Source organism: Aythya marila (genome assembly GCF_965140915.1).
Source record: "Aythya marila genome assembly, chromosome: 1".
Classification (NCBI taxonomy): Eukaryota; Metazoa; Chordata; class Aves; order Anseriformes; family Anatidae; genus Aythya; species Aythya marila.
The window spans coordinates 23,239,407-23,265,316 of NC_139042.1; the positions used below are offsets into that span (position 1 = coordinate 23,239,407).

At 42.3% G+C, this 25,910-nt stretch overlaps 3 protein-coding genes across 4 annotated transcripts in view; 1 reads left to right on the forward strand and 2 right to left on the reverse strand.

Annotated features, from left to right (window-relative positions):
* Positions 1 to 1,743, forward strand: part of BRCA2 (BRCA2 DNA repair associated) — a 37,653-nt gene extending 35,910 nt beyond the window's left edge. For both annotated transcript variants that reach the window (XM_082774327.1, XM_082774328.1), the window contains exon 27: positions 760 to 1,743. In XM_082774327.1, coding sequence (XP_082630453.1) covers positions 760 to 1,389 — 630 coding nt within the window. In that variant the 3' untranslated portion in view covers positions 1,390 to 1,743. The remainder of the gene's footprint in view (positions 1 to 759) is intronic.
* A 136-nt stretch (positions 1,744 to 1,879) lies between these two features.
* On the reverse strand, positions 1,880 to 14,994 carry N4BP2L1 (NEDD4 binding protein 2 like 1). The gene is made up of 5 exons (XM_082774351.1): positions 14,837 to 14,994; positions 7,962 to 8,086; positions 7,053 to 7,141; positions 5,667 to 5,743; positions 1,880 to 3,859 (listed from the first exon to the last, which is right to left on the reverse strand). The coding sequence occupies exons 1-5, from the start codon at positions 14,959 to 14,961 to the stop codon at positions 3,634 to 3,636; spliced, it is 642 nt and encodes a 213-aa protein (XP_082630477.1). The 5' UTR covers positions 14,962 to 14,994; the 3' UTR covers positions 1,880 to 3,633.
* A 711-nt stretch (positions 14,995 to 15,705) lies between these two features.
* LOC309883125 (uncharacterized protein) lies at positions 15,706 to 24,752 on the reverse strand. Its single transcript, XM_082770918.1, has 4 exons — positions 23,686 to 24,752; positions 22,928 to 22,973; positions 21,842 to 22,040; positions 15,706 to 18,443 (listed from the first exon to the last, which is right to left on the reverse strand). The coding sequence occupies exons 1-3, from the start codon at positions 23,815 to 23,817 to the stop codon at positions 21,883 to 21,885; spliced, it is 336 nt and encodes a 111-aa protein (XP_082627044.1). The 5' UTR covers positions 23,818 to 24,752; the 3' UTR covers positions 15,706 to 18,443; positions 21,842 to 21,882.
* Positions 24,753 to 25,910: the final 1,158 nt, after the last annotated feature.

The window sequence follows — 25,910 nt, forward strand, 5'->3', positions numbered from 1 at the left end:
TCATAGTTTTTTTTCTAGATATTGCTTGCTATTTTGTAGGTTTAAAGGGAAGAGGTATCACCTAGTAAATGCTGGGATTTTATAGTACTGTTGCCAAAAATTGAGTTAAATAGTACTCTGCTTCCCATCGAGGCTGCTGGTGGCAAGTCTTTCTTGATGTGCAACATGGAGTGAATCAGAACAAAAATTTTTCTTGCCAATCATTGAATAGTTGTGAGGGAGGTGGAAACACACCGACTTCAGATCAATTCTTCAGGACTAAAATGCAGTCTGTAAGGCATCCTTTCCCATTTCAGGGACAGTACTAATATTCTGAATGTTTAGTGATATATATCAATTTATTAAATATATTAATGCTATTTTTTCTCAATTTGATTAAAGATATTCTCAAGTATGTGTTGCAGTGCTGTGTAGTGGGTATCTTGCATGTATTCATGGTTTTTATTCTACCCCTTTTTCCTTCATTTTTCCCTATTTAACAACCCATTGAGCATATATCCAATGCAGAAGACTCAGTTGACTCATTTTTGTAATGACTGCCTTGCATTCTTACCAGCTGGCACAGGAAAGTTCCCATACATTTAGCTTAGTTCTCAGAAGCAGTGTAACTGTGCAAACAGTTAAATGTGTGTGCAAACAGTGACTTGTAAACATCAGTACTTGAAAAAAATAATGTATGGAATTAGTTGAGGAAGATCGACTACCACTACTGCTACGAATGGATTTTCTATTCACCATAAAACTTCTCTTTTTAATCAGATCTCATCTTCTAAAATGGAAATAAAGTATCTGAGCCCTTTGTCAACCAGCACACCAAATATGAAACTCGTCCCACAAGGGTCAGCAAAAACCCCCTCATCTGATGAAGACCACCCCAAAAACAGCAAAAAGAGAAAAGCAATGGACTTCCTCAGCTGCATACCTGCCCCTCCACCCCTGACACCGATCTGTTCGACCATTTCTCCATCTTTAAAGAAGGCATTTCAGCCTCCGCGAAGTTTGGGCTTACAGCGTAGCAAGTCAGGGAAAGAAACAAATCCCAATGTGGGTTTTGTCACCCCCAGCAGAAAAGTGAGAGAAGCTGTCCGTGTTCCCGTTAATGACCTGGTTGCTGATGAAGAACTGGCGATGATTAATACGCAAGCACTCATAAATACTTTACCAGAAGAAAAGAAGACTGAGGGTGTAAATGAGACCAGTACAATAGCTACTAATTTGTCTGATGATCTTTCATCCAAACATAGTTCCAGATCAGCTGAGGAAGCAAAGAACTCATTAAAAAGCAGTTCTGAAGGAGCTGAGGCTCTTCAGGAGGACACAAAGGAGCTTGGGGGCTCATTATCAACCCACAGAATGCTGCAAAGACGAAAATCCCGAAAATGCTACTAGATACACGTGTACAGTATTGTATATATTTCAAGTTTAAATGATTTTTACTTTGTACATTAGATCCTGGTTGTATTTAATAAAGTTATATTACAAAAAAATCCTCAGGACATTTCAGCTGCAGGACAAATGATTTGGAGCTGAATAATCATACATTTCTCACACAAACATCACATACCCTAGCATCACTCTGGCTGGAGGTTTTATAACCCATCACTTTGATTCTGATGTATTGTTGAATTCTGGCAGGGTCTTTGTTTCAGTCTCAAGCAACCTCTTTTGTTACCAGCTGTGGCATTAGCGTAGTTGTTTGTCAGAAGTAGCACAGGGCAAAATCAACAATTGTCTAAATTTATTGGAACCAACCACAGCAGCTTAATTCCAAAATACTCCTCTGTAATTCTGGCATGGTTCTGTAAACCATAATTCCTTAAAATTATGTAAACCATAATTCCTTAAAATTTCTGTGCAGTGCTAAAACTTTTAGAAAAGAACTATAATTATGACTGATTCATAGTAAAAAAAAAAAATTAAAGTAGTAATAATAAATCCTTGGTCTTAGTTAGAGGTACTACTTTAAGCCAGAATGTTATGAAAGAAAGCCAGGCCCTTAATTTCATCCCACGTTCTTTCTGCCAGGAGGGAGTTAGTACTTCAGTTCATGGTTTCTTTCTCATTAAGTTCTGCAGGTGAAGATTTTCAAAACTGGAGCTTCTGCACAAGAGAAGCAGTTCTGCGTGGCAGGCTCTGACTCCATGGTTTAGTTATGCCGTTGTCCTGCCTTCGCCCTTCAGAAGTCAAAGGAGGAAGGCAGCAGCTCCCTCCTGGTGCCCTTCCTGCAGTCCTGTGCCCATAATTTGGCTCAAGTGCCGGGCTGAGGGCAGCTCCTGCAGCCAAGCTGGGCACTGTGGTGGGACTGGGGAATGTAAGAGGGTGGCAGCGGCTTCACTTAAAAACTTTGTGCAATGCTGCAGGTGCCCTAAACACCTTAATGAACAATTATTTACAGTGGTGACAGTGCTGCTTTACATGCAGCCTGAGTTAAAAAATAAAAATAAAAACTATAATTCATCCCACCCCTACTGCTTTATACAGACTCCTAGAGCTTCATTTCCTTCATTTCTTCATTTCCTACTGCCAACTACCTTGCTACTGCCCTCTTCTACAGCCACTGCCCAGGTGGCAGTGTAATTCTGCACCTACTTACAGAAAATTGCCATCACAAATGCTGAGTTTTACAATAATGTTTCATGAGCCCTGTTGACCAAGACCTATCAACAGGATTTTAAAAGTTTTTTGGAACTCCTGCAGAATAGCTTCTTTTCCTCATCCAGCCATCAGTCAATGGCTTCTCTGCACTGCGTGGCAGAAGGGGTCAATTTCTTCCCTTACAAACACTTTTTTCCCCCTCCTTTCTCAAGTTGTCATTTTGTGCAATACCCTTTGTCCTGAGTTCAGGTAGGCAGCAGCCTTGTGCTTTGCCTATTTACAGCTGCCTCTGTAGCCCGGTGCCACCTTCATGTTAGCAAGCACTCACCCAGTACCAATCTTTCCTTCAGGAAACTGAACGCTGCCTCCTCTGCTGTCTCCACAAGATGAAGTTTAAAGCATTAAAGTTTTCCTCCTTCAGGCTGGAGATGCTGTTTGGCTGTGTTAGTGCTAAGGTAAGAACAGCATAGATGCAGGCAGAAGATGCGGAGATGCAGAAGAGCATCAAATCTTGCTACACTCTCTTAGAGCTACCTTTTCCATGATCGACTTTTCACCTCTCTGAAAGTTAGCAGTTAAAACATGCCAGACAAGAAGGGGACGACAGAAAGGATTATCCAGGAGCAAAAGTGCAAGAAGTGACCACTGCATGGAGAAGGAATTGGCCACGTGGGCTGTAAGAAAAAAAATCTAAGAGCATTCAGTGCTCTCTAGCAGTTACAGCAATGCAAAAAAAAAAAAAAAAAAAAAAAAAGAGTGAGGCCCAGCCAACAAATTTTACCATAAGCCAGAATGAATTTTAGTGAAGGAAGAAGGATGAGGGCACGCAGTTTGTGCCAGAGATAAGAGGGCAATCAGCCAGGAAGATCTGTGAGATCATAATCTAGCGCCTTGTAAAGACTTTTAAGAACTAAAAGTCTGCTTTTGAAATGCAGTAGGAAAATACAAGAATATAAAACAGTTTAGTTTAAAAAAATAAAGTAAAACTAGAGACTTTGATCCCCTGATAATTAAAACACGCACAGAAGCCTCCACCCCTCAGCGAAATGGCAGGGTGCGCGTGCGTGCCGGGCGCGGTCTGTGTGAGCAGCCCGGCGGGGGGCTGTGGTGGGCGCCCAGGCCGTGAGCTGGGCTTGGTCCCGTGGCGCTTCTGTCGTCTCTGCCGGGCTGCTGGGCGTGGAGAACGCTGTGGAAGGTGACGTGGTGCTCGTATTCCTCTTTCATCCGCTGGATCTTTTGCCACGGGACGTCGTGGATATTTCTTCTGTAGAGGCAACGGTAGCAGAAATATGTTACGGGTTGGCTTGCATTTGTTGGACATCGCTCCTGGTGCTTGGTGAGCCTTTTCTAGCTGTTGTTTTTTGGCTAAACCATTGGTCGCAGCCACCTGCCTCTCGACAGTACTGTAGGGACTGCTGGAAAAAGTAACCCGCATATTTTTGTGGGCAGCAAGGCCAGAAGAGGTTAGGCGAATGCACTGAAACAGCCAGGTGAGAAAGAGCTAGGTACAAGACCTGTATCTTATTTTATGTGAATATTGCTGGGTTTTGGAGCCAACAGCTTGTTAGCACCAGGATGAGCTTTCATACTTCTGGCTGTGGATAGCCCAGGCACTGACTTGTAACAGGTGTGGAGGTCACACATCTGTTGTTGCTTTAGCTGAGTGCATGTGGGGAAAAAAAATCATCCCTCATGTGATGCAGAATGGGCAGAAGTGATGGTGGGGGAGGTGGTGCTGCTGGTGGCTCTGTAGCAAGCTCAGCGACTAGGGGGGTGGGGGAGAAAAGCTGGGAATTTGCACCTGTAAAACACAGGTTTGGGCTCCATATGTGAAAACAGGGGGGGGAAGACTCAATAGGAACACAAGATGAGGTAGGGAGGAGAGGAGACATTGCACATGATTTTAGGGACATGGTTTAGTGGGTGATACTGGCAGTAGGGGGATGGTTGGCCCAGATGATGTTGGAGGGCTTTTCCAACCTTAATGGTTCTGTTCTATAAAAATAGGGGGAAGGAAGCGGAAACAGAAACGTGTAGGACTTCACTGTTTGTAATGGAAGCTGCCCATGGCCACACACGGTGACTCCAGGGCAAATATATAAATTAAAGTAGGCCTGGGAAGAGGGGAGCAATATGCTCAACCATGCAGGGGTTTCTGGACAAATCATAAACTTTTCAAAGACTGCCAGGTACTTCTGTGTCTCTGGGAGTTCGTGAGCTCTGAATAGCTTTATTTCTACCATTTAACTCCATGAGGCCCTACTAGTGAGCTAGTGTGACGTTGTCTTGCAGCTGCATTTTCAAAGTCTTGCTGTGTGCAAATCCTGGAGTGCTCAAAATGTTTGTTTTTGTTTTGTTTTATTTTCCTCCAGTGGAATTAAGATGAAATCAATGCAGCAGGTCTCCAGCTGCAGCATCCCCACTTGTCATGGGCATGAGAGCCACCAGCAGCCAGTGCCCTACACATGGGCAGTGTGCACCTGGGGTCAGCAACCAGCACAACTGCAAAGATGATGCAGAACCAGAATTGATCAGAGCAAACCAGCCCATACTCCTGCCTTTTTTCTGCCCAAGCAGCTGGGAATGGTGCTGTCCTTCAAGACTGACATCCTGTGCCTTACCGGGGGCATACAGGATGCATGAACAGAGCTCTGGCAAGAGCTACCTGCCTTCTTACAGGAGATTTACACTGCTCACGGCTTGTGGACTAAAGATTTAGGTACCTAGAGAACCTAGGGTATCGCTAGGACGTTTATCTGGTATCAGGAAACCTGCAGCCAGTGCTGAAGGTACTGGAAGCAACTTTCAGATGTCTCTTTATCAATTGCTAAAACGCTGCCCCAAACTGCAGGTGTTTGAGTTAGCCTTACAGTCTTGGCAGGCTACTGCAAAAGCTGACTTGTTTCAAATAATTACACAGCAGAAATGGCTCAGCCTGAATGAAGTACGCACGCCCTTTCATTGTCATTTACCAGGTGACATTTCAGGGGGTATGAAGAGGAGAAGTGCTGACCTTTCTCAGAGCACAACAGTGAGAAGCTGTCTGCTGCACCAAAGAGAAAAAGCTGTACCTTGTCAGTTCGTGAACATTGAACTTCCAGGGTGTATCTGGTTCCCGGAATATAACTTCGTAGCTATTTTCACGTGCCTGAAGAAATACACACAAGTTTTAGATTTAGGGCCACCAAACCCAGGAGTAGCCAATTTTCCAGCCCCCCCTTAAAATTTTTATCAGGTTAAGAGATGTATCACGCATCTCCAGGAGCCAGAAGGAAGAAGCTCACCACGGCTCCCACCAGGGTGTTGGTCTGACTCCCTGCCAGTCCATTCCCCCTTACACCAAAGGCTTTGGGTCTCCCAGCACACCCTGCCTCCGCATTGCCCCAGCACCCTGCTCCCCGCGGCAATGGGGCTCTGCCACGGGAGCTCTGTGGCAGTCACAGAAGGTTCAAGAGCCACAGGTTGGCTGCGCCAAGCTGGAGCTTCTGGGAGTGTCGTGCTATTTCCAGGCACTGAACCTACAGGTCTTGATTTTTTTTTTCATGGTAAAGCAACATATTTGTATCTCCATATGTGTATACATATACATCTATATGTATATGTGTATGTGTATATATATTTAGCTAACACAGCTATTGATTGCTTTTGGGATTTGATTTGGAGGTGTGAACACTGCCTCCTGAAGAGATTATGTAGTAGCAGAAAGGAGGCAGGGGACTCTTGATCTTTCTACATCTCGTACACCTCTAGTTCTGATCTCTCACTTGCTTCATGGTCACCCAGAAGCATTCACAACTTCCTCCAGCACAGTAACATGTCCAAGGTTTCCAACACCACTATTAATTCTTGCCTCTTCTGAGCTCCCATAAAAGCAATACCTTGACCCAAATTTTTTTTCTAACGTGATTGGAACCCAAGAACTTATAGCTGTGCATAAGCATGAGTGTGATGTTATCAGGCAGGCCAGACTATGAAACTGTGCTAAAGATATTGGCAATAAATGCTATGCCTGCCAGCACTACTAAAAAGAGATACTGAATGCACCCTTCAAGGACTCTTTCTGATGTATTTTTCACAAGTCATAAACTAAAATTTTGATATATTTGTTAACTTTGGAAACTCTTAGATTTGGTCAGTTTCAGATTCAACAGTTTGGAAACTGTCACACTCATACTGCTGAGGATTGCCTGATTGCCAAGAAGCTACAGGGCAAGTTCAAAGATCATTAATCTTTCTAATAATTTTGCCTTCACTGAGGTGTATAGCTGGCTAGATAAAATAATTGCATAGGCACCTTTTCCCCTATGTCTTCGCAATATAAATTATTAACTATAATTAGAGGACTGAGGGAAAATGGAAGTCATTAGTTTTAGCCTTGTTAAGAATTGTTTCAGTCAGATCACCTCTTCAATGTCAGAGCTGAGCGTGTAAAAGCAATAAATCATAGCTTTCCCTACCATCATCACATACGGCTTCATTTCCCAAGCATGGATGTTGGTGTTATCAATAATAACCGGGCTTTTCCCATTCTTCATTGCTTTGCGTGCTGTAATGTAACACATCAAGTAAAGCTAAAACGTATTAAGTAACAGACTGAGCCAGGTCTTCCTAGCCTAGAAGGGTCCTTTCCTTGCCCACTCCTAGCACGCTTGACTCCCCGCCGGACTTGGGTTTGTAGCTACCACCCAAAAGCAAGCAGAGGTCGGCACCCAGCAGGTGTTTCCTGCAGGTGATGCAGCTGGTGGCTGTGCTCAGTAGCAAGATCTGAAACTTGTGTGAACACATTTAGACACATTTAGGTATTTACAGCAAGTATGAGAGACCATTATTTGCAAAAGATGTCTGTTTTATGATCCCAAGGTACGTTTGCCAATGCTATAACTGAGTTCAGAGCACGGCCTCCAATATATGTGACATTTTTCTCTCTCAGCTAGCCATGTAGGTCATTTCATTCTCAAATTATGGAGGTTTGGAAGTTTTCCTCCTGCCTGTCACTAATTCCTCACTGCCACCCACTTCTAGGTCAGGACAGACACCTAAGGAGGTGCAGTCTGCACCATGCCAGGCACACAGCTGTGCTGAGCAGCTGCAGTGCTGGCATTTGCATGCCACCTGCTGTTAATCAAGCTTCAGCAGGGCTACCTCAGAGTCAGTTCTATTTCCAAAACCAGTAACTATCACCAACATTAATTCATTTTAAATTCCTCTCTTTAACGCTACAAAATAATATCAGAAGTGGCAAATATATTTTAACCAATACACCATGAACTTCACCTACTTTGAGATATTTTTATTTGGGGGCTCAATTTGAAGACATACTGAAAAGCAAAACTATGCTGACAAAAGACTGGATCGATTTCAGTCACCTCTCTTTTGGTTCCACTTGTGTGCATCCTCTAGGAAGTCAGGCTCAAACACGTACACACCATTTCTAGTGAAGAAGTCATCAGTACTAAGAACCACAGCACTGGGATAGTCGTACTTCAGTTGTCTGGAAAACAAAAACCACAATGAAAGAAGGATTAGGATGTGCAAACACATGCCTTTAACAAAGAACATTACATCAAGAGCTGTACGACTGCTCTGCAAATTTGCACAGTCCTTTGTTTGGAAAATCCCAGATTAAAGAGATCTGAAAATAATGTAATCAGTAGGTGAGCATGCAGGAGCTTAAAGGCATGTTTGATTTCTTTAATTCAGCAGAGAGATCCACAATGGACCGCCAACACGAGTCTTTAATCATAATAATAAATTCAATTTTCTGAGTTATTTGAGAAGGTATGAACATACATTTTAAAAAATACTGCTAATCCCATGGAAGTGAGTCTTAAAAGGCAATTCTCTTACGGGAGTTTCACTACAGAAAGATTTTTGAAGATAATAAGGAGGAATGGTTGGTCATTTAGTAAGGATTGTCTGTATTATCAGCTTTGTCTTGTTCTTTGTTCTTCTTCTTCTTTCTCTGGCTGTAAAGCATGCAGCTCCTTTCCTTTAATGTACAAACAAGTATGAGAGGGATTAGTCAACACTTCCTATTATTTTATGGTTCTTTCTGCTTCTCACTTGTCTCTGTTTACTCTGCCCTCTTCTTGTCGAGTTGAGTCATTTTTCTTTGATTTCCATTTTTTAATGTTTCGCAGACAAATTTGCATTGCCTGGCTTGGCCACCTCAGATGCAGCAGATCCATAAAGGAGGTCCCCTGTGGTCAACAGCCAAGGGCAACCCCCTTCTCTTCATGTTGACGTGTGTCCCACAACCATGTCCACTCACAGCTGGGACGAGATCTGGTGGTGTCTTGCTGCAGGCTGACCTTTCAGGAGGCTAAGGAATGAAAATGCTCCTGATGTGGTGGCTTGAATTTGAAAGGTTCTTCCTGCAAATTAGTCCTCAGGGAACATTAAAAAGAAATCTTAATGCAAAACTGGGTTTCTGTTTGTGTGTTTTCATCTTATTTGTGTCCATACGCTGAACTGTTCACTTTGTCAGTCAAGGGAGTGTTGGGAGGAGGAGGAAGGGAGGGAATCTCTGCAAGAAGCCAGGGAGAGCCCACGACATCATCTCGCTGAGCCCTTATCTTGTCAGGGCCCCAGAAGCCAAGACAGAAGAAAGTAAGGCCAGTCCAGAAGCCTTGTGACTCTCAGACACGAACGTCGCTGCCCTGCTATCTCACGCCACACATGGTCTTCAGTCTGTGACTCATTTCAGCGTCCTCGATAAAACGCTTCTCTTCCATCCCCGTAAGCTCCAGAACAACAATTTCTCAATGCCTTATCTAATTGAGCAACGGCAGGGGAAAAGGTCCCTCTAGGTTATCGGCAAAAAACCAGACGGGCAGACAGAAAAGGCTTAATTCTGTCATCTCGAGCTCGACTCCAGCCATTTACCTACCAATTTCATCCTAACCTGCCTGCCAGCAGCAATTCCTCACTCGGATTGCACTTTGCTTTTCCTTGAACCAAGGCCGACTTCTGACTTGTTTCACCTGCGCTGTAATTTCCACCGTCTGCTGATTAATTCGTGTTATTTTGGGGTAGCCACTGCCACAGGGAGCAGAGACTCGCTGCTGGCTGACCAGCCAAGGCCAACCTCACTGCTCTGTGCTGCAGCCACTAAGTTACATACCTTTTAACACACAGTTATCTTCTAGCTCAGAAGAGATGTTTTATTTACCTAATTACTGCTGGACAAACAGATCGAAAAAAAAGTTTTTTTTAAAAAAAAAAAAACACAAAACTTTAGTTTTGGTCCCATGCAAATAATTCTTATCACGAAGAGCATGTGAGCACCTAATGCTTATCTGTTTGCTCCCACGCTGACACACTGATCAATTTAGCTCTCAGTAATTCAGTACCTTACCTTTCCCGTTTCATCCATCTGCATCATAATCTCTTCTCTAAAAAGCTGATTGTGCTAAAATATGTTGTCCCTTTACTTATTAAGATGCACATAAAATTGTACATACTAATAAAAGATCTCAGTATGTTTTTCTTCTTCGGTATTTCCTTTCAAAATGTTATCACAGTGCAAAATTTTAAAATACTTTTTAGCATTTTAAATGCTAACAGAGAGCTTTGATATGTAAGCAACTTAAGCAGTGTGTGATTACCTGTACATTCAGTTTACTATCTTCATATCCCTGGTAATAAAGCAGATAAAACTGGGACTTCAAAGGAGGAAAAATATGGCACAAGATGTGTTCAGAGCTATGGATTACTGTCACGTTTACTATACTCAGACTAAACAAATAAAACCACACTAATAGCAACATAACAAAACATTAAGCTTGTTTTGCTGTCTCTAACACTTGTTTTTCTACAACCAAACTGACTCCAAAGCTTACAGTTCTTTCCTGCCACCTTGTCCCGTTCTGTTTGTTCTGTCCCTTTTAATTTCACTTGCAAAAAATAAAAATAAATTCATTTGCACCCAAGACACTTTGATATTTTGCTTGAAACTACAGCCATTGAGATCTACATAGGACCAGAAGCTGGTGTAGTTTAGAGGTTTTACATTATCCCGTTAGACTCCTGATCACTCCATGCAACAATAATGCTTGTATTGGAGCTAAATATACAAAATAGGAGGATTTGTGCCCAGTGTTATTTATTAATAAATTCTGAGCAGCACCCATTGCAGTTAGATCAGTAAGTGTAAACCACATCAAGGATGAAAAGAAAAAAGAAATCTCTTTGCAAGATCGAAGGGTACTTACAGGCTACGTCTGCACTGAAGAAAAGCCACTGGACTTTAAGCACTGCATTGTGATAAACAGTATCTGTCAAAAGTTCAGTATTAATTAGCCTACACGATACTTAATTGCTCCGTACTGCAGCTGCCTTGCAGCAGTTTTAATATGGTCTGTTACAGGCACAAGTCTGCTCTCGTGCCTTTCTTTCCCCTTCCCAGGGGGAAGCAGATTTCCAAGCTAGGTGAAGTACCTTGTTAGACTGATGCAACTGGAAAAAAAAAAAAGGTTTTCAGATGCTTATGGCACAGAAGCAGCAAACTGCTGGCAGGCCTGGGGACTGCTCAAACCCTCCTGGAGCCCTCAGTGTGCGCAGAGGCTCCAGCGTTGTCACCAGCCCCAGCAGCAGCTGCAGGGACGCCTCCGACCAGCGCGGGCTCTCGGTGCATTCACCTCTACTCTTCACCGTGCTCAGGTTTACCATGGTTGCAACTACTAAAAAAGAATATTTCTGTTGAAAATACAGCTCCATGAGCTAACAGAGAGGGGTTTTGAAGCCTTCTAAGTTATTTATCTGAGGACCTGCTCCCACGACTTATACAGTTCTTGAAGTAGCCAGTTTATTAATAGCATCTTCAGTGCTTTCAAACGATCAATTCTGATTTTAACTGGAGATATTTCTGTCCTCACAGACCATAAAATTACTAGCCATGATTTCCACTAGCTGGATACAAGTACAGGACTTGAGAGAAGTCCCCACCTCCACTAACGATGTCACTGGAGAAAAGAAAGCCCCTGTCTGCATTTCACAGGCTGTCACGTCTTTCCATCAGAAACTCTGGGAGTGAATGGATGTCCGATATTCAGTCTGGTAAAAAGACTGGCAGGAGTGTTTTCTGCTTTCATAAAAACTAACAGAACTGAGTGCCGGGCAGATCTTAGGCCTCGTAGAGTCTCAAGATACAACTTCTTTCCAGTGTAATGCAGATCCTAACATTTATGTGCTAGTACTGCATACAGCCACTTGTTCTGCTCACTAAAAAGCCTTCCTGTGGCTTTTCAGCATTCAGTTTCGGCAGAAAATGAGAAAAACGAGAAACAGAGCACACGCACAGTGCTGTCAGCTGCCTGCAGTGTTTTGGTAACTTGCAGTGAGCGCCCTGAGGACTCTGCCCCGGCGCGGGGCTGCCAGGCAGCACGGCAGTGCCTCCACGTCTCACCGGCAGGACACGAGCAGCAGCTGTGGTGTGCCTGTCGATAAACACGTTCAGAAGGACCTGAAGCACGAGCATGTCGTATACACAGGTAGATGTTGACAGTGTGTTACCATCTGGAAGCAGGAGCTGCAGAGCTAATAGGCAAAGTCCATGAACTGTGCTGCAATTCTCCCGTAGGGTTGGGATCCTGGTGACAAAGGACAGGCTGATTCGGGATCCTACCCGTGGCAGGGCTGGAGAAGGGACTGGAGGTGAAGGGAGGAACAAGACAAATGCAGCAGAGAGAACTGGGGAAGACAAAGCCTATGTCAAGCACCGATTCCTCAGTACCAATGTATTTTTCCCTTCTGTGTCTTCATCACCTGTTGTGGATGACTATTCACTTTACACTTCATAAGGGAGCACAAAACCGGTCCTATTTCAAGTGGTAAATCAACAGTAGAAGTTGAGAAGTTACATATTTGATCATGCCCAGCCTAGTGCTTGAGCAAAACTGTTAAATAGGTTACGTGTTATGTTGAGTTGTGCGTTTCCACCACAAACAAAGTCTGTTGTGGAAGCAGATACGAGCCTGCACGTGGCTCACTTGATTTTTGGAGATGTTTTGCAAGCTGAACGTACTACTGCACCTCAGACATGTTTTCTTAGCAGTTGCCTCTGATGATGTACAGTGAATGATTAGAGGGCACCAGTTAGGAACACCTAATAAATAGGTGGCTCAGGGATGTGCATCCTTAACAGTGGTATGATTGGAAAAGATGCTGTAATTATATCTTACAAAGCTGTATCCAAACAGTGCCAGGTGACAATAAAAGGTCAGGGAATCAAGCCCTGAGCCCTAGCTTGCTCCTGGACAATAGTCTGGTGCAACAAACCGACAAGGGGATGCTCTATCAGCGAGTTGCAGTATCACTGGTGATAACATTCACGGTTCATGACATTTCTGAGCGCTGTAAAGGCACACAGCTTGCAACAGAAATAGTAGCTGACATGAATAATGAATGAACAGAGACGTGTGTGAAAGCACCAGAAGAAACAACAGAGCAAAGGTTAAAACAATGGCATATGCTGATAACCAAGAGCAGAGTTAACAGCTATGAAACTGGGAAACGTGCTCGTCACCCACACACTGATACAGAGCAATGACTTGCCACTAGGAGACAGGAGAGCAGGAGGATGGCCAGCAGGTCCTGCTAGCCTGCAGCCACCCTCCTCTTTCCAAAAGGGAGAGAGCTCTAGCTGTAAAAGCACCCAAAGTGGGAAAACAAAAATAACAGCCAAAAATCTTGCCTAAGATTCATGAAAAATGGCATCATGGTAACTGCTAGAGGGCATAAAAAGCCCACGTTGTCACCACTAACCAAGAAGAACCTAGAACAAAAAGCAAAAATGAGGCTGCCGAAGGACCTTGTCCTTGCTGATTTTGGCCACACCACCTGTGCACATGTATCCTGATGCTTGCAAATATTTGAATGTGATAGTGTGAGTGAAAAAAGTCAGAGAGAATGATTTTTAATGGGTAAAATTAGCTTACCTGAACATTTTTAAAGTAAATCTCACGTTTCCTCACCAATAGGATCTTGCACCGTGCTTGTTGTACTAATTCTCTACAAACATATTCCTGCCTAGCACACTACAATTGCCAACACCAAAAGATACACAGTCTGGGATGCTGGAAAGAGCAAATTTCAAAAATTTCTTGGCACAGTCCTTTCGTAATCTGACAGAGCTAACAGAGAGGTGCTACAGGCAGCTCTCACAGCTGCCCTTTGAGCCACGTAGTGTTTATGATACAATCAGCAGGGGCTAGATGCAGAACAAGTTCTTCAAGCCTTCCCCTTACAGGGGACTAAAACAATGTTTACGATTTATTCTGCAAATCCACCATTAATAATTAAACTCGTGTTTTGACCTGAAAAAAAAGAGGCGAGTTATTTGCATTGGCTGTGAATACGTACCCCAAAATCCCTCCGTTCACTCTGGCACACTCTCCTCACGGGGGGCAAGCCCACGGTGAACGTCCACCTTTTGGTGGAGAGCAGGGGGACACCAGGAGCTTTGGGATACCAGGCTGGTCGCGATACCAGGCCGATCGTGATACCAGGCTGTGGCTATGGGGTCGGGCAGGCTGTGGTGCCACCCCACAGCACTCCCCTCGGGGCTTTTCCACCAATTTTTCACCAGTCCTGGAGCCTCTCCTGCCTCTCTCCCACACCACTGGGGCTCAGACAACTCGAAACCAGAAGTCGCAGCCCTTGGCAATTCTCGCTGCGAGACGGAGGAACTGCTTTATCGTCGGCAATCAACCACAAAATAAAAAAGCCTTAGCCTGGTAATTTTACAGAACAACAAATAGCTTGGCTGGGGTGATTTAGTGGCTTACTGGCAACGCACCTTTGGGCACTAATCCCTTAAAAATTAGGAAGGGAACCTTGCCCCACGCACTGGGCAGCGTGTCCTTAACGCAGCTCCTCGTGGCTGGAGCAGCGAAGCTTTGAAGCATTTTTGAGCTTTCCGCGAGGCTCCTGCTCCCCTTCCCGGCCAGAGAAGCCCCCGAGGTGGCTGTCATAACCCTATTTCCATCTCGCAGCCCAGCCTTGCTCCTTCCAGGTTTTGGAGCAAGCAGAGGACCCCCTGACACCACCCCGGGCCATTTGGGGCTCAGCTCTAGCACCTTGCCCGAGGGCTGGCTCCTTGCTTTCCACCAGCCTGAGGGAGCCAAGACCCTGCGAGGCAAAGCCCTAAAAGAACCCTAAAGGAACCCTAAAGGAACCCTAAAGGAACCCTAAAGGAACCCTAAGCGGCTGTCACGGCACCAGCCCCCTTCCCAGCCCTTACCTGGCCAGCGTGCTCTTCCCGGAGCCGGGCAGGCCCCGCAGCAGCACCAGGCTCTTGCCGAAGCGCCTCCGTGGCGGGGGCTGCAGGCTGAGCCCCCCCAGGGCTCGGAGCAGCCGCTCGTCCATGGGGCCCGGCCCGGATCGGTCCCGGTCGTGCGAGGGCCGGGCCCGGCCCGGAAGGGGGAGGGAGGCGGCGGGGAGCCGGCCCCGGCCCCTCCCGGGGAGGCCTCGCACAGGGAAGGGCTGGGCTGCCCGCGGGGGGCCGGCTGTGGTTACTAAAAATTAATTAATTTGCGCATTATCAAGGTGGGGGGCGATGCTGTCGGTGCTGCGAAGCCCCAGGCCCCCCGTACGGTTCTGGCCCCCCGTACTCTGCCCCACAGGCTCTGTCACCACAGCACGCCAGAGCTGCCTACAGTACCCCAGCTTTAGGATCTATTTTATTCCTTTCGTTTTCTTTCTTTTTTATTGGATTCCACCCAAAAGTAGGCGAGGATTCCAGGCAGCCACAGCTAACTAACTGTGCTGCATTGCATAAGCAACCCCATGCATCAAGCTCAGTTCAGCTTCCCTTTTTTTTCCTCCATATGCATTATCACATGAGAAACCACAGTGAATTTAATGTGATTTATTTTCCATAAAGAAAGCCTGACCTGCTTTAACATTACGGCCACACAAGACAAAGAAAGAATACAGTTTCCACTGAAAACAAAAATACTCGGTGTGGTGTCAGTCGCCCTCTCGGAGCCATACAAACCAGCAGCTGCAGTCTGGTCAGAAACCAGGCTCTACACTACAGGGACACATGTCCATTTAACTGAAGTTTTGGCTCTAAGAGTCTGCAAATAGTGCTAAAGATGGTGTTTGCACACCATAGGAAAGCTTAGTTCCCCCTGATGTGGCACACCAAGTACTGTAGTAATGTTTTAATTACTTTGAGAAAGCAAATCTGAGGAAACCAGCATACTTTTCACCACTAGCTGAATCAAGTGGAAAAAGGTGGCAGGGAATAAGATCCATAAACTTCACAAATCAAACCTACCATCAGGCAACACCCTTCTCTAAAAGATGAAACAATTTGTCCATACACAAATACTGTGGGATTTTTGAAAACTTTTTATTTCAAGCATTCTGGAAGGGCAGTATTCAGTAACAGAAAATATATGCGTTCAGAATTCTTTCTCAATAAATAAAGGTAAGAAGAAAATAGGAACACTTCAGTGACATTTTCTTGAAACCAAATCGACTTTTCTGCTGCCACGGTACATCAGGTTAAGCCTGATAGCTGAGGTTCTGACCAGCATGAATTACCTCCCTCCCCATTACATTTTCCATAATATGCTCCTTGTAGAAGAGCAGTATGTTTCCAACCAAGGAAAGGGGAAAATCACACACACAAGCATGAAAAATGCATCAAAAAGTACAGTCTCTGAGTTTTGCCAATGGTGCAACATAAAGATTTATGTATTTCTAAACTTAACTGCTTATGTGGAATATTTAAGTAGAGAATGGGGGACCCTAGTAATTTAGATCTCAGTGCAACTTCAGTCAGGCTCTGCCTTTTCAGCTGATACACAATGAAAAGGGTGTAGGCAAAAGATGAGAAAGAGGAAACAAATGAAGAAATGGCTAAATATTCTGGATCTAGAAGCTACAGAAATGGGAAGTATTTCTGACACGTACACACAACCTAAACTTGCCTGTTTCTCTTCTCATTGATCTTCTCCCACCCTTTTCACCATAAGTGCGGTCGTATTTGTCTTTTTTGTCACCCTCCTCACTACAAAGAATTTTCCAGCCTTATCAATGAAAGTTTATCTCAAAATTGACAAAGTTAGTTTATAAATTTTATAAGTTTACAAGTCTATAAATTGAAAGTTTATCTCCTAATTGCTCTGATTAAATGAATTTTCTCCTTAATTATTTTTTCTTTTTTTGTAAGCTATATCAATATTTGTCCCCAGGTGACATTTTCCTCCATGCTATCTTATTATTATTTCTCTTTTCACCTCCCTCCATTCTTTATTGCCTGTCTCACCTTCACTACTTGCTATTTCAGCAAGTAGACTTGCTTTTACTCATAAATAGACATCCTCTGTGATCTTGCCCTGCCCCCACCAGCCTCTTTTCTTTCTTGTCCTTCACACCACACCTCACTTTATGGTTTCCTCCTCCAGTTTGTGGTTGCTTCCTTCATTCTGCAGGTGAAAGTGCCAGACACTTCAGCATCATGATCAAGGCCAACCTGCAGTGCTCCGCTTCCAGGCATCACAGCACTTCCAAGATATATGCACTGAACATTTGGCAACATTTTAGGGACCACAGCCATACATCAGGTCGATTTTATGCTTCTCCAGAAAAGTGAGAGAGAGCTGGCAGAGAAGCCTGGCCCTGTTTACAACCTCCACAGAAAGAACACAGATGAATCTAACTACACCTTGGGAAAACACAAACCAAAACAAAAAAAAAGTGTCTTTAAAACATGGGTTGAAATTTGTCACTTAGGTAATTTAGTGCACTTCACGTATGTAATTATTTCTTCTACCTCTGTGGGCCTTTTACAGAAATTTGCATGAGCAAAATTTTAGATTTTATTCTTAAATGCTCATCAAATTCTGCTGCTCATCTCCCTCAGGAAACCCACACTCCACTAGTGATACTGTTACTGAGGAAATTATCCCAGAAATGTTACCAGTAAGATTACTTTCTGGTTGAAAAGTCCTTAATTTTGAAGGAAAAACCCAACATAAACAAAAAATAAGGAAAGAACTGCTTTTAGTTTACATTTCTCCTCACATAAGACTTTTAAGTAAAAACAATGGCAAAAGGAATACCTCTAACAAACATCAAGTCACCAATTACTGGTGTTAATTATAGGTCTTATCCATCTAATGCAAACCATACACAATTTTCCTCAAGTGTGTTTGAATCAGATCTATAGCACAACTTTCTTCTTATATCTATAGTCACAAATGAACCTAATTGGAGGGAAACATGAAGCATCATTTCAGGAGAAAACAGCGTAAGTTGTGCACCTACGGAATAAAGAATGGGAAGAAGAGGTTGATGAAGGTTTCTTCCACTTGACATTATAATGAGATTGGGAGGTAATTATCAGGAACAAAATGAAAAGTAAGAGCAGGCAGAAGTAGGATAAGACGCTTAATTAAAAACAGAAAAACAGACATCTTTCCCTGCAGACAGGCATCGTTTCCAGTTCACGTCCCAGTTCCTGTAGCAAAATCTGGAGCCCTCAGACCCAGATTAAACACCAGAGCCTGACGTTCACACCTCACGTGGACAGACACCTCCTTCGTGCTGCTTTCAGTCTCCTCGTATCATGCTCATATGTGAAGAGAAGGGATGCATTCCAATTGGTGTCAGAGAGTGACCTTTTACTATATAACGAAAAATTATCCCAATTTTGATTTTTGTTATGTGGACAGAGAACTTGATATCAGTGGAGGAAAAAAAAAAAACAACAGATGGCCACAGATTCACACCAAAAATAAGTCACACGGGTAACTTTCTTCCAGGTTACTCCTTACATTTAAAATCCTTGGTTGCAAGCTGAAGTCCTTCCATGGTGGAATCAAAGTGAGAAGTTTCTGTAATAAAAAAGAGATTTTGCTGAAATATCACAATAGTGCAGCCTGTAGAAAGACTTTAATGGTTGTAAATCTGATCTTCAGACTAAAAAGAGTTCACCTGTCTGATGATTTACAAAGTCTATTTCTCTCTTTCATACTTAGCTGTTGATAACTTTTTGAAAAAGAGAAAAAGAATGGAGAGAAAGCAGACAATAGAAAGCATAGAAAAAAATTAAAAATGCAAGAAGATGGGAAAAAAAACACATGGATGTCAAAACTAGAAATAGCACAGACCTAGCAATCTTGAGATTTAAAAATAAGGAGAAGAGTGACATGGTGGACATTTTCTTTTATATATTTTTTAAAATTTCCTCATATTTATTATTTTTTCCTCTTATTTTTCTCTTATTTTTTATTTCCTCTTATTTCTACTACTAATTATGATCTCTAAGTAAATTTTAGGCCAGGTCCTCCTGGAAAGCACTGTAACAGATAGATGAGTTTTTCTGGTTATAATTCTGGGTGCTTTTTTCATGCTTCCTGATATTTATATGTATATATTGCTTTTATCACAATTCTCTTTCCTGTTCAGTTCCCACATCATCCTTGTTTTTGCCACCATCAGACCTGCGACTCCTTCATCTCCTGCATCAAACAGAAGCCAAAAGTTTTAACACCAAAGCTTTGGGAGTCTTGATTCCACCCTTCCTATCGCTTCTCATTCACCACCACTGACAGCTCCTCTCTGATTTGACCTATTTGCCAGCCACCTCACACTCACTTTCAAGCATCTTTCTGCTGCTCTACATGCCTGGAAAGTGCCCTCACAGAGCATTTAGGAGCATCTGGGGGTACACAACGGGCCTGCGCACAGCATCCGCTCAAGCACAGAGGTCTGCACATCAAACCATGGTATGCAAAGCAAGTGCACGTATGACCTGCATACGGATCTGCACTAAACACACAGCCCTTTTCACACCAGCAGTTCTGGTAATTCTTTACTCATTTCACCTTCAAACCCATCCCACAAAACATTTGGTTTCCAACCAAGATCAGCTTCTGCATAAAGTTCCCTGCATCATGCTACCAATACCTGTAGCAGTGCAAGAGCAGGCTGTGCAGCTTTAGGAACGAGCAGCTCTTCCTGCTCTTTTCAGAAGCACCATTAGCTAATGCAAATTTAAACCACTGATGAAACTGCAGTCTGATGAAGTTTCCTATTATTCAGCACAAGCAGCTTTCTCTTCTGCCTCTCCCAGGCACGTTTTGCTGCACCTTACCCTATGTCCTGCATGGCTCTAAGAATTCATTTCATCCTGATGGTCCAGACTGAACACTTTTTGGATGTCAGCTCTGCATTGGATCATACAGCTGACCTGCTTTGCTCTGGCTGCAGAAGCACTGCATCCAACAAAGGGAGATGACAGCAATATCACGGCCAGGAAAGGGAGGACTGATAACATATATCATCAGGAGACATGTCTCACCAAAACACCTGCTCTGCTGTGCTGTCCTGGAGGAAATGTCCCTGCAGGGAGTTACTGCAAAGCGACCTCTGCACTTCAAACACAAGCATGCCAGCTTTAATTTTGTAATAATAAAGGCAGATAAATGCTTAAACTGCAATCAGCTTTTGTCATCCTGTTCTATATTTGTATTGGCATCTTGTACTGCAGGTTCCTGGCCTAAGGAGACCTACACACCAAAATAATATGCTGTTTTCACTGATCTCAGCATTTTTTATTTTTAAATCGGGATCTCTTGCTTAATCTCCACAGCAAATACTGATGTACTGCCAATGCTGCGACAAGGAGCTCTCAAAACTACTTGAGATTAACTCTGTGTATTTACAGAGGAACACCACCACTGTTCACTCTCGCCTTTCAGTAAGAACAGCCTTATGCAACATTAATACAGAAGCAAGATCATCTGGCTAATAACTAAGTTTCACTTGGCCAGTAATGCTTAGTTATTCTCAAATCTAATACCATCATTCCAGACCCTTTAGCTCCCCATTTATTTTCCATGACTTAAATATCTTTCAATAGAAATGCATCTGTTTTCTTGCTTTTTTTGAAAAGAAGTTCTGACATTTGATGGAATTTAATCCATGTTAACATTTAGAGATGTTCACTGGGGCAGTTTTACAATCACTCTGACACCATTCTTGGTAAGTTTGCCTGAATCAGCAACCAGAAAATATTGATTATGGGGTAAGGAAAGATGATCCTATCCCTCAAAACGGGTGTAAGGTCCTATCGATAACCCTAAGAGATGCTTTCCACATACAGTTGCACTTGGTTGGACTGTATACATACTCATCTAAGTTTTCCAGCCCAGCAGAAAGCTTTCCATTTCTTTCCTGCAGGTTAGCAAGGTAAATTACTCCAAGACATTGCAAAAATGGCACGTGGAAGCTCAGTTGCAGAATTTTGTTTCACAGCAGCAGCTAGGGTCTGGCTCCCCAATACCTGGGGCTGAGGATCGCTGCCTCTGCCTGCACAGCAAGCAGGAGATGGAGGCTTTGGGGAGCAGCATGGCAGAGATACAGCATAAAAAGATAAGGGAAATAAACAGTTTACTAAATTCAGCAACCAGATAAAGGTATAGGCAATAAGAGTGAGCAGAGCTCTTCAAAAACTGATCGCTCTTATTTCTTTCAATGGATTTATATAGTTGCTTATTACTAACAACTACAAGTTCAAACAAAGAAAGGGATACGCAATAGAAGAAGCCTTAAAAATCCAAACAACTGAGGAAAAAGATATGGCATATGAGTGCAGAAGAACTACAGGTAGGAGAGAAAAACAAACAGGAGAAGCTGACATGCAAAAATGGGGCTACTTCTGACATGCAGAAGTAGCAGGGGAAAACTGGCAGGATGGAAAAAAGTTGGGTTTTAATCTGCAGTGAATATTCAAGACTTTCTTAAATTCATGCTTTGGGTGGAGATAGGCTGCAATGAGCAGCTCACAGAGTAACAGGAACTGTGACATTACTCACTACAGACCACCACAGTAACCAAGCTGCCAATGAAGTCCAGCTTTTAGGCATCCCAGACCATCGCTTTCACTTCACCAGGCAGATTTAGATTTTTTATTTTTTAGATTTTGAGGAGGAAAAAAAAAACATACAGCTTTAATAGCAAAAAAAAAAAAAAAAAAAAAAAAAACAACAAACAAAACATTCCCCATTACGGTTTAAAAACAAAATAAGACAAAAAAAGGCAAACAAAGCCACAAAAGCAAACACATGCACAAAATTCACCTCAACCCTAATCTGAAGAAAAAAATCAAGTATGTTGGTTGGTGCTAAATGCATCTTAAAAATTATGATGACTAATGTTCTTTAGATGTTTGGTCAAATATACAAGAATTAAAACATTTAATAACTCTGTCACAGGTGTGACTGATTACCTTTTCCTTCATGCAGGTTTGTTTTTTTTAAAGATGGTCAGTCACGACTGAGGAAGCACAGTATCCAGACAGCCACTGCCAGCATAGCTTGTGATGCTCTCTTCTATGAGCCCTTGTAATTCTGTTTCTGGAAGCGTTTCAGAAGCATCTTCATTCTCTTGGCAATTTTTATTTAGATCTTCAAGGCTAATAATATCATCTAAAAAACAAACATATGCTAACTGCAGCCAAAGATACAAATTATATAAAATAATTTCAGGGATTAAGTCAGGATAGAGTATTTGTAGAACAAGCTTCGTTTCATCAGAATGCTCATTTATTTTGCCCCCTGAATGGCCAATTCAGGAAAATTCAAATACACCAGTTTTTTCAGGTTTGTCTCTGACAGATGTATACACCTATATACTTATATATGCTACTCTTCTGCTTCCTCTAAGCTCTCCAAGTGAAGAGCTTCCTTTTCTCCTTTTTTGATTAAAAAACCTCTCCTATTTCTGACACCAAATCCGAGCTTCCAGCAAGCAACTATTGTGTATTTTTAATCTCATTATGCAGTTTATACTAAATTATACTAAACTAACATGGCAATCATCCATAATCTACACACGGGAGGAATTAATGTGGAAACCCCAGGCTTCCCATGGACCTTGATAATGTTGCTGTTCAAGAGCCTCACTTATTATTAAGATGGCAGTCTTTGGCAACCATTATGTTGAAGATGCTCCATTTTTCAGAGAAAAGTCTAAAGAAAGACTTTTTCATGTTAAATTTCCTTCCGATCTGGAATAGGACAAACTTGAGCTAAATATTTGATTAATGCTCTTATGGAAAAGTCTAAAACACAAAGAATTTCAGTACGTGAGTCAGGGAATGTGAAGCGATGGCTCACAGAGACTGCAGCTCTGCCATACCATGTACGCAATCAATGGAGATACATTTATTTACCATATCCTACTGATTTTACACAAAAAGGCGTGTTGTCTCTCATTCGTGCTGAAAATCTTTGGCACACTTCACTTCAGCATTAACTATTTTCTCTGATCTACAAGCGCTTTATACAGGTTTTGTATCACAAAATAGACTTACCAGCCAAAGTGTTTCCATTTTGCAATCCACTGGTTTTCTGTTTCTTCTAAAACAAATAATAATAGACCAGAGAAGAAGAGAAAATATGCAACAGAAGATTTTGTTATTCTGAGACAGAACAAGGTCCATATTCTATTTTACAGTCAGTAATTCATTTTATTTATGGGATTTTCCTCATTTCCACTACCAGCAGTACAGTGCTCCTTAAGTAAAACCAACCTTCACAAAGCAACAGCTACCGTGGGAAGGAGCAAAAAAAAAAAAGTAATTTGTAGGTAAGTTTCTGATTAGACAAGGAGAATTAGGCTGCTGCCAATCATTCAGAGTGACTTCTCTGCTACAGGTCTCGGTAGAAGTAGCCATGAAGAAATTAATGCTAGTGGAGGAGGATGGCACTTGCTTAGATGATAAGAACACAAGGAGGAGAACAATTAGATATGCTAGGTTGTATTTAACGTAGGCCAAGTCAGGACAAAAGCATCAATGAAAATGTTTTTTTGTTTTTGGTTTTTATCTCCTTTAGCTACTTCGTATGTATTTGTGAAGCAGACCATTCAAAATCTGAACCCTACCAGGGCCTGGAGCTGGTTCTGGAAATATTCAAAAGAGTACACAAAGCATCCATCTCCTTGTGGTGAGTATTAAAAAAACAAAGCAAATTTTATTAGCAAAGAGTAACATTTTGCTTCACGAACTGAATGCTTCCTCTTTACACCTGGAATATTGGAAAGCCTTCCGAAATCCCCTAAAATTCGTACCTCCACAGAGGTCTTCCACAGTAAATAGATCATCTTTGAAACTTTCCAGTCAAGAGGAACTACATAATCATCTGGCAACAAGGATTCTGCAGAAGAAAATATTTTTGCAGTTGAGTGTTCAGATCTCTTCATAGCCAAAATATATCACTTTATAGTTTTTGCAGACTTAAGTACGTAGACATTTTAAACTGAGCAGATATCTACATGAGCCAGCAGCAAAGTCAAAATTTAGGTTTTACAGAATCTAAGGCCAGTGCATGGGAAGGGGGCAGAGATTTGGTTTTGGTTTCTTTTTCGATGCAAAGGCTTTCCTACCACACTTAAAGCTCCCCCACACCCTCCTCTGAAACACTGCACAAACAAGACCGACAGAAAGCTCTCAGCCTGTAAATTAAACAAAATGCAATTTCAGTAACAAAGCAAACAAAATGCTTCTAATGTTTAATTAAAATTTTAATTACTTTCTAATATTTGAGCTGCAACAACTCTTCACTGTTTAAGAAGCTGAAAAGAGATTCTTTATAGGACAGCAGTCTAAAGTATGTCCTATGCTTACACGACAAACATCTAAGAAAATAAATCAACTAAATCTTTCATTTATAAATATCCAAGGACATTTACTTGCCAAAAAATTTCCCCACAAATAATTTCAACAGAAATTGACTGCAATTGCCAGTCAGGTAAAATACTACAATTTGACTGTGTACATCAGTAAACAATAGCCTGTTAATATATAACAGGCCACAAAAAAAAAAAAAAGCACAAGTGTTTTTGAGTTTGTGGGAGAATTATGGTAAAATCAGAATATGACCAGTGTTCTGCATTGAGCATTCACAGTTTTAAGGGAAAAAAACACAGCAATCACAAGCTGGCAGAGCTTCAGAGAGATATTAGGAGGGCTTTGTATTTTCTTAAAGGTTGCTTCCAAAGGAAACTCATCTAAACACCAGAGAAATTCACTCAAAGAATGACATTTGATGTGCTACGCAGTAAAGTGTTTCTGAATGCCTGTTGTGTTGTTTTTTTTTTTTTTTTTCTGTGTTTTTTTGTGTTTCCTTTTTTTTTTTTTTTTTTCCCCTGGCAGATCACTTTTTTAAGTCATGGCCAACTCCAGTCCCTCCTAGACAGTGGCATTTAACATCACAGACATGAATGCCAAGTTTGGAGGAGAATAATATCATGTATATAAGAGCTGAAGACTTCTCCAGTTCTTCATAGCTCTGTTTAGCTCTATATGCAAATGCTTTGGTGCGTGGTGCCAAGCTGAGATAAAGCAGCACTGCAGGTTCCTTGGGCACCACCCCAAGCCCAGTAGTGCTGCCAGTGGTTTGCCATCACTTTTCTGACATGTAGCAATACCATCAACTTTTACAATAAAAACAAAGAACCTGGAAGTCAGTTTTGGTGTACAGACAGAACATAAGCTGCTCTTCAGCTGTCTGACAACTTTCACGAGGGTACATGGTTAAGTTTATATTCTATTGAAACAAACAGGTGTAAAGGCCTATGCGTTCAAAATCTGGTCTGCAAAAATCTCTTTGTTTGCTAAATCAAAGCTACTGTTTTTTCATAGACTAAATTTGGACCAAGAAGTTGCAGGACTTTACACACGGGGAACACTACTCTTTCATCACGATGCACTGCAGTGATTTCCAAACATGCTTCTTGTCACTAACTACAGCTCTGGAGCCATGTCAGCTTGCAGTAATTTGGACATCACACTTGCCACACACAACTCCTTTGAGGATTGATCCTACTGCTAACTTAAAATGTCTAAACTGAAAGTACAAAAGTATGACAAGTGGAGGGGTCTGGAAGGCAAGCATACTGTTATGACACTTCTTAATCACGTGTGATTAAAAACAAAGTATTGCCTATTAGCAAATGCATCCTGTGAGTTTGATATGCACTTGGAAATTAAATTAGATTCCGGGAAAGCATTTCAACCATGTCTAAGCCACAGAGGGGTCTAGGAGAACTTCGCTAAACAAAGAAAAGGGAATGCTACCATATTCACCAGGTGAAATAAAAAAAATCTAACATGCAAACTTTAAGTAAAAGCACACATTTTGTGTCATGTCTTCCACTTAGTTTTGTAATCAACAAAATAAAGTCTTACTCGGTATGATGCATTAAAACACCAACAAGAGCTTCATGCTTCGGATTTAAATATGCTAAGAACTTCTACTACAGAGACTGCACACATGAGGCCAAACCTAATGGGC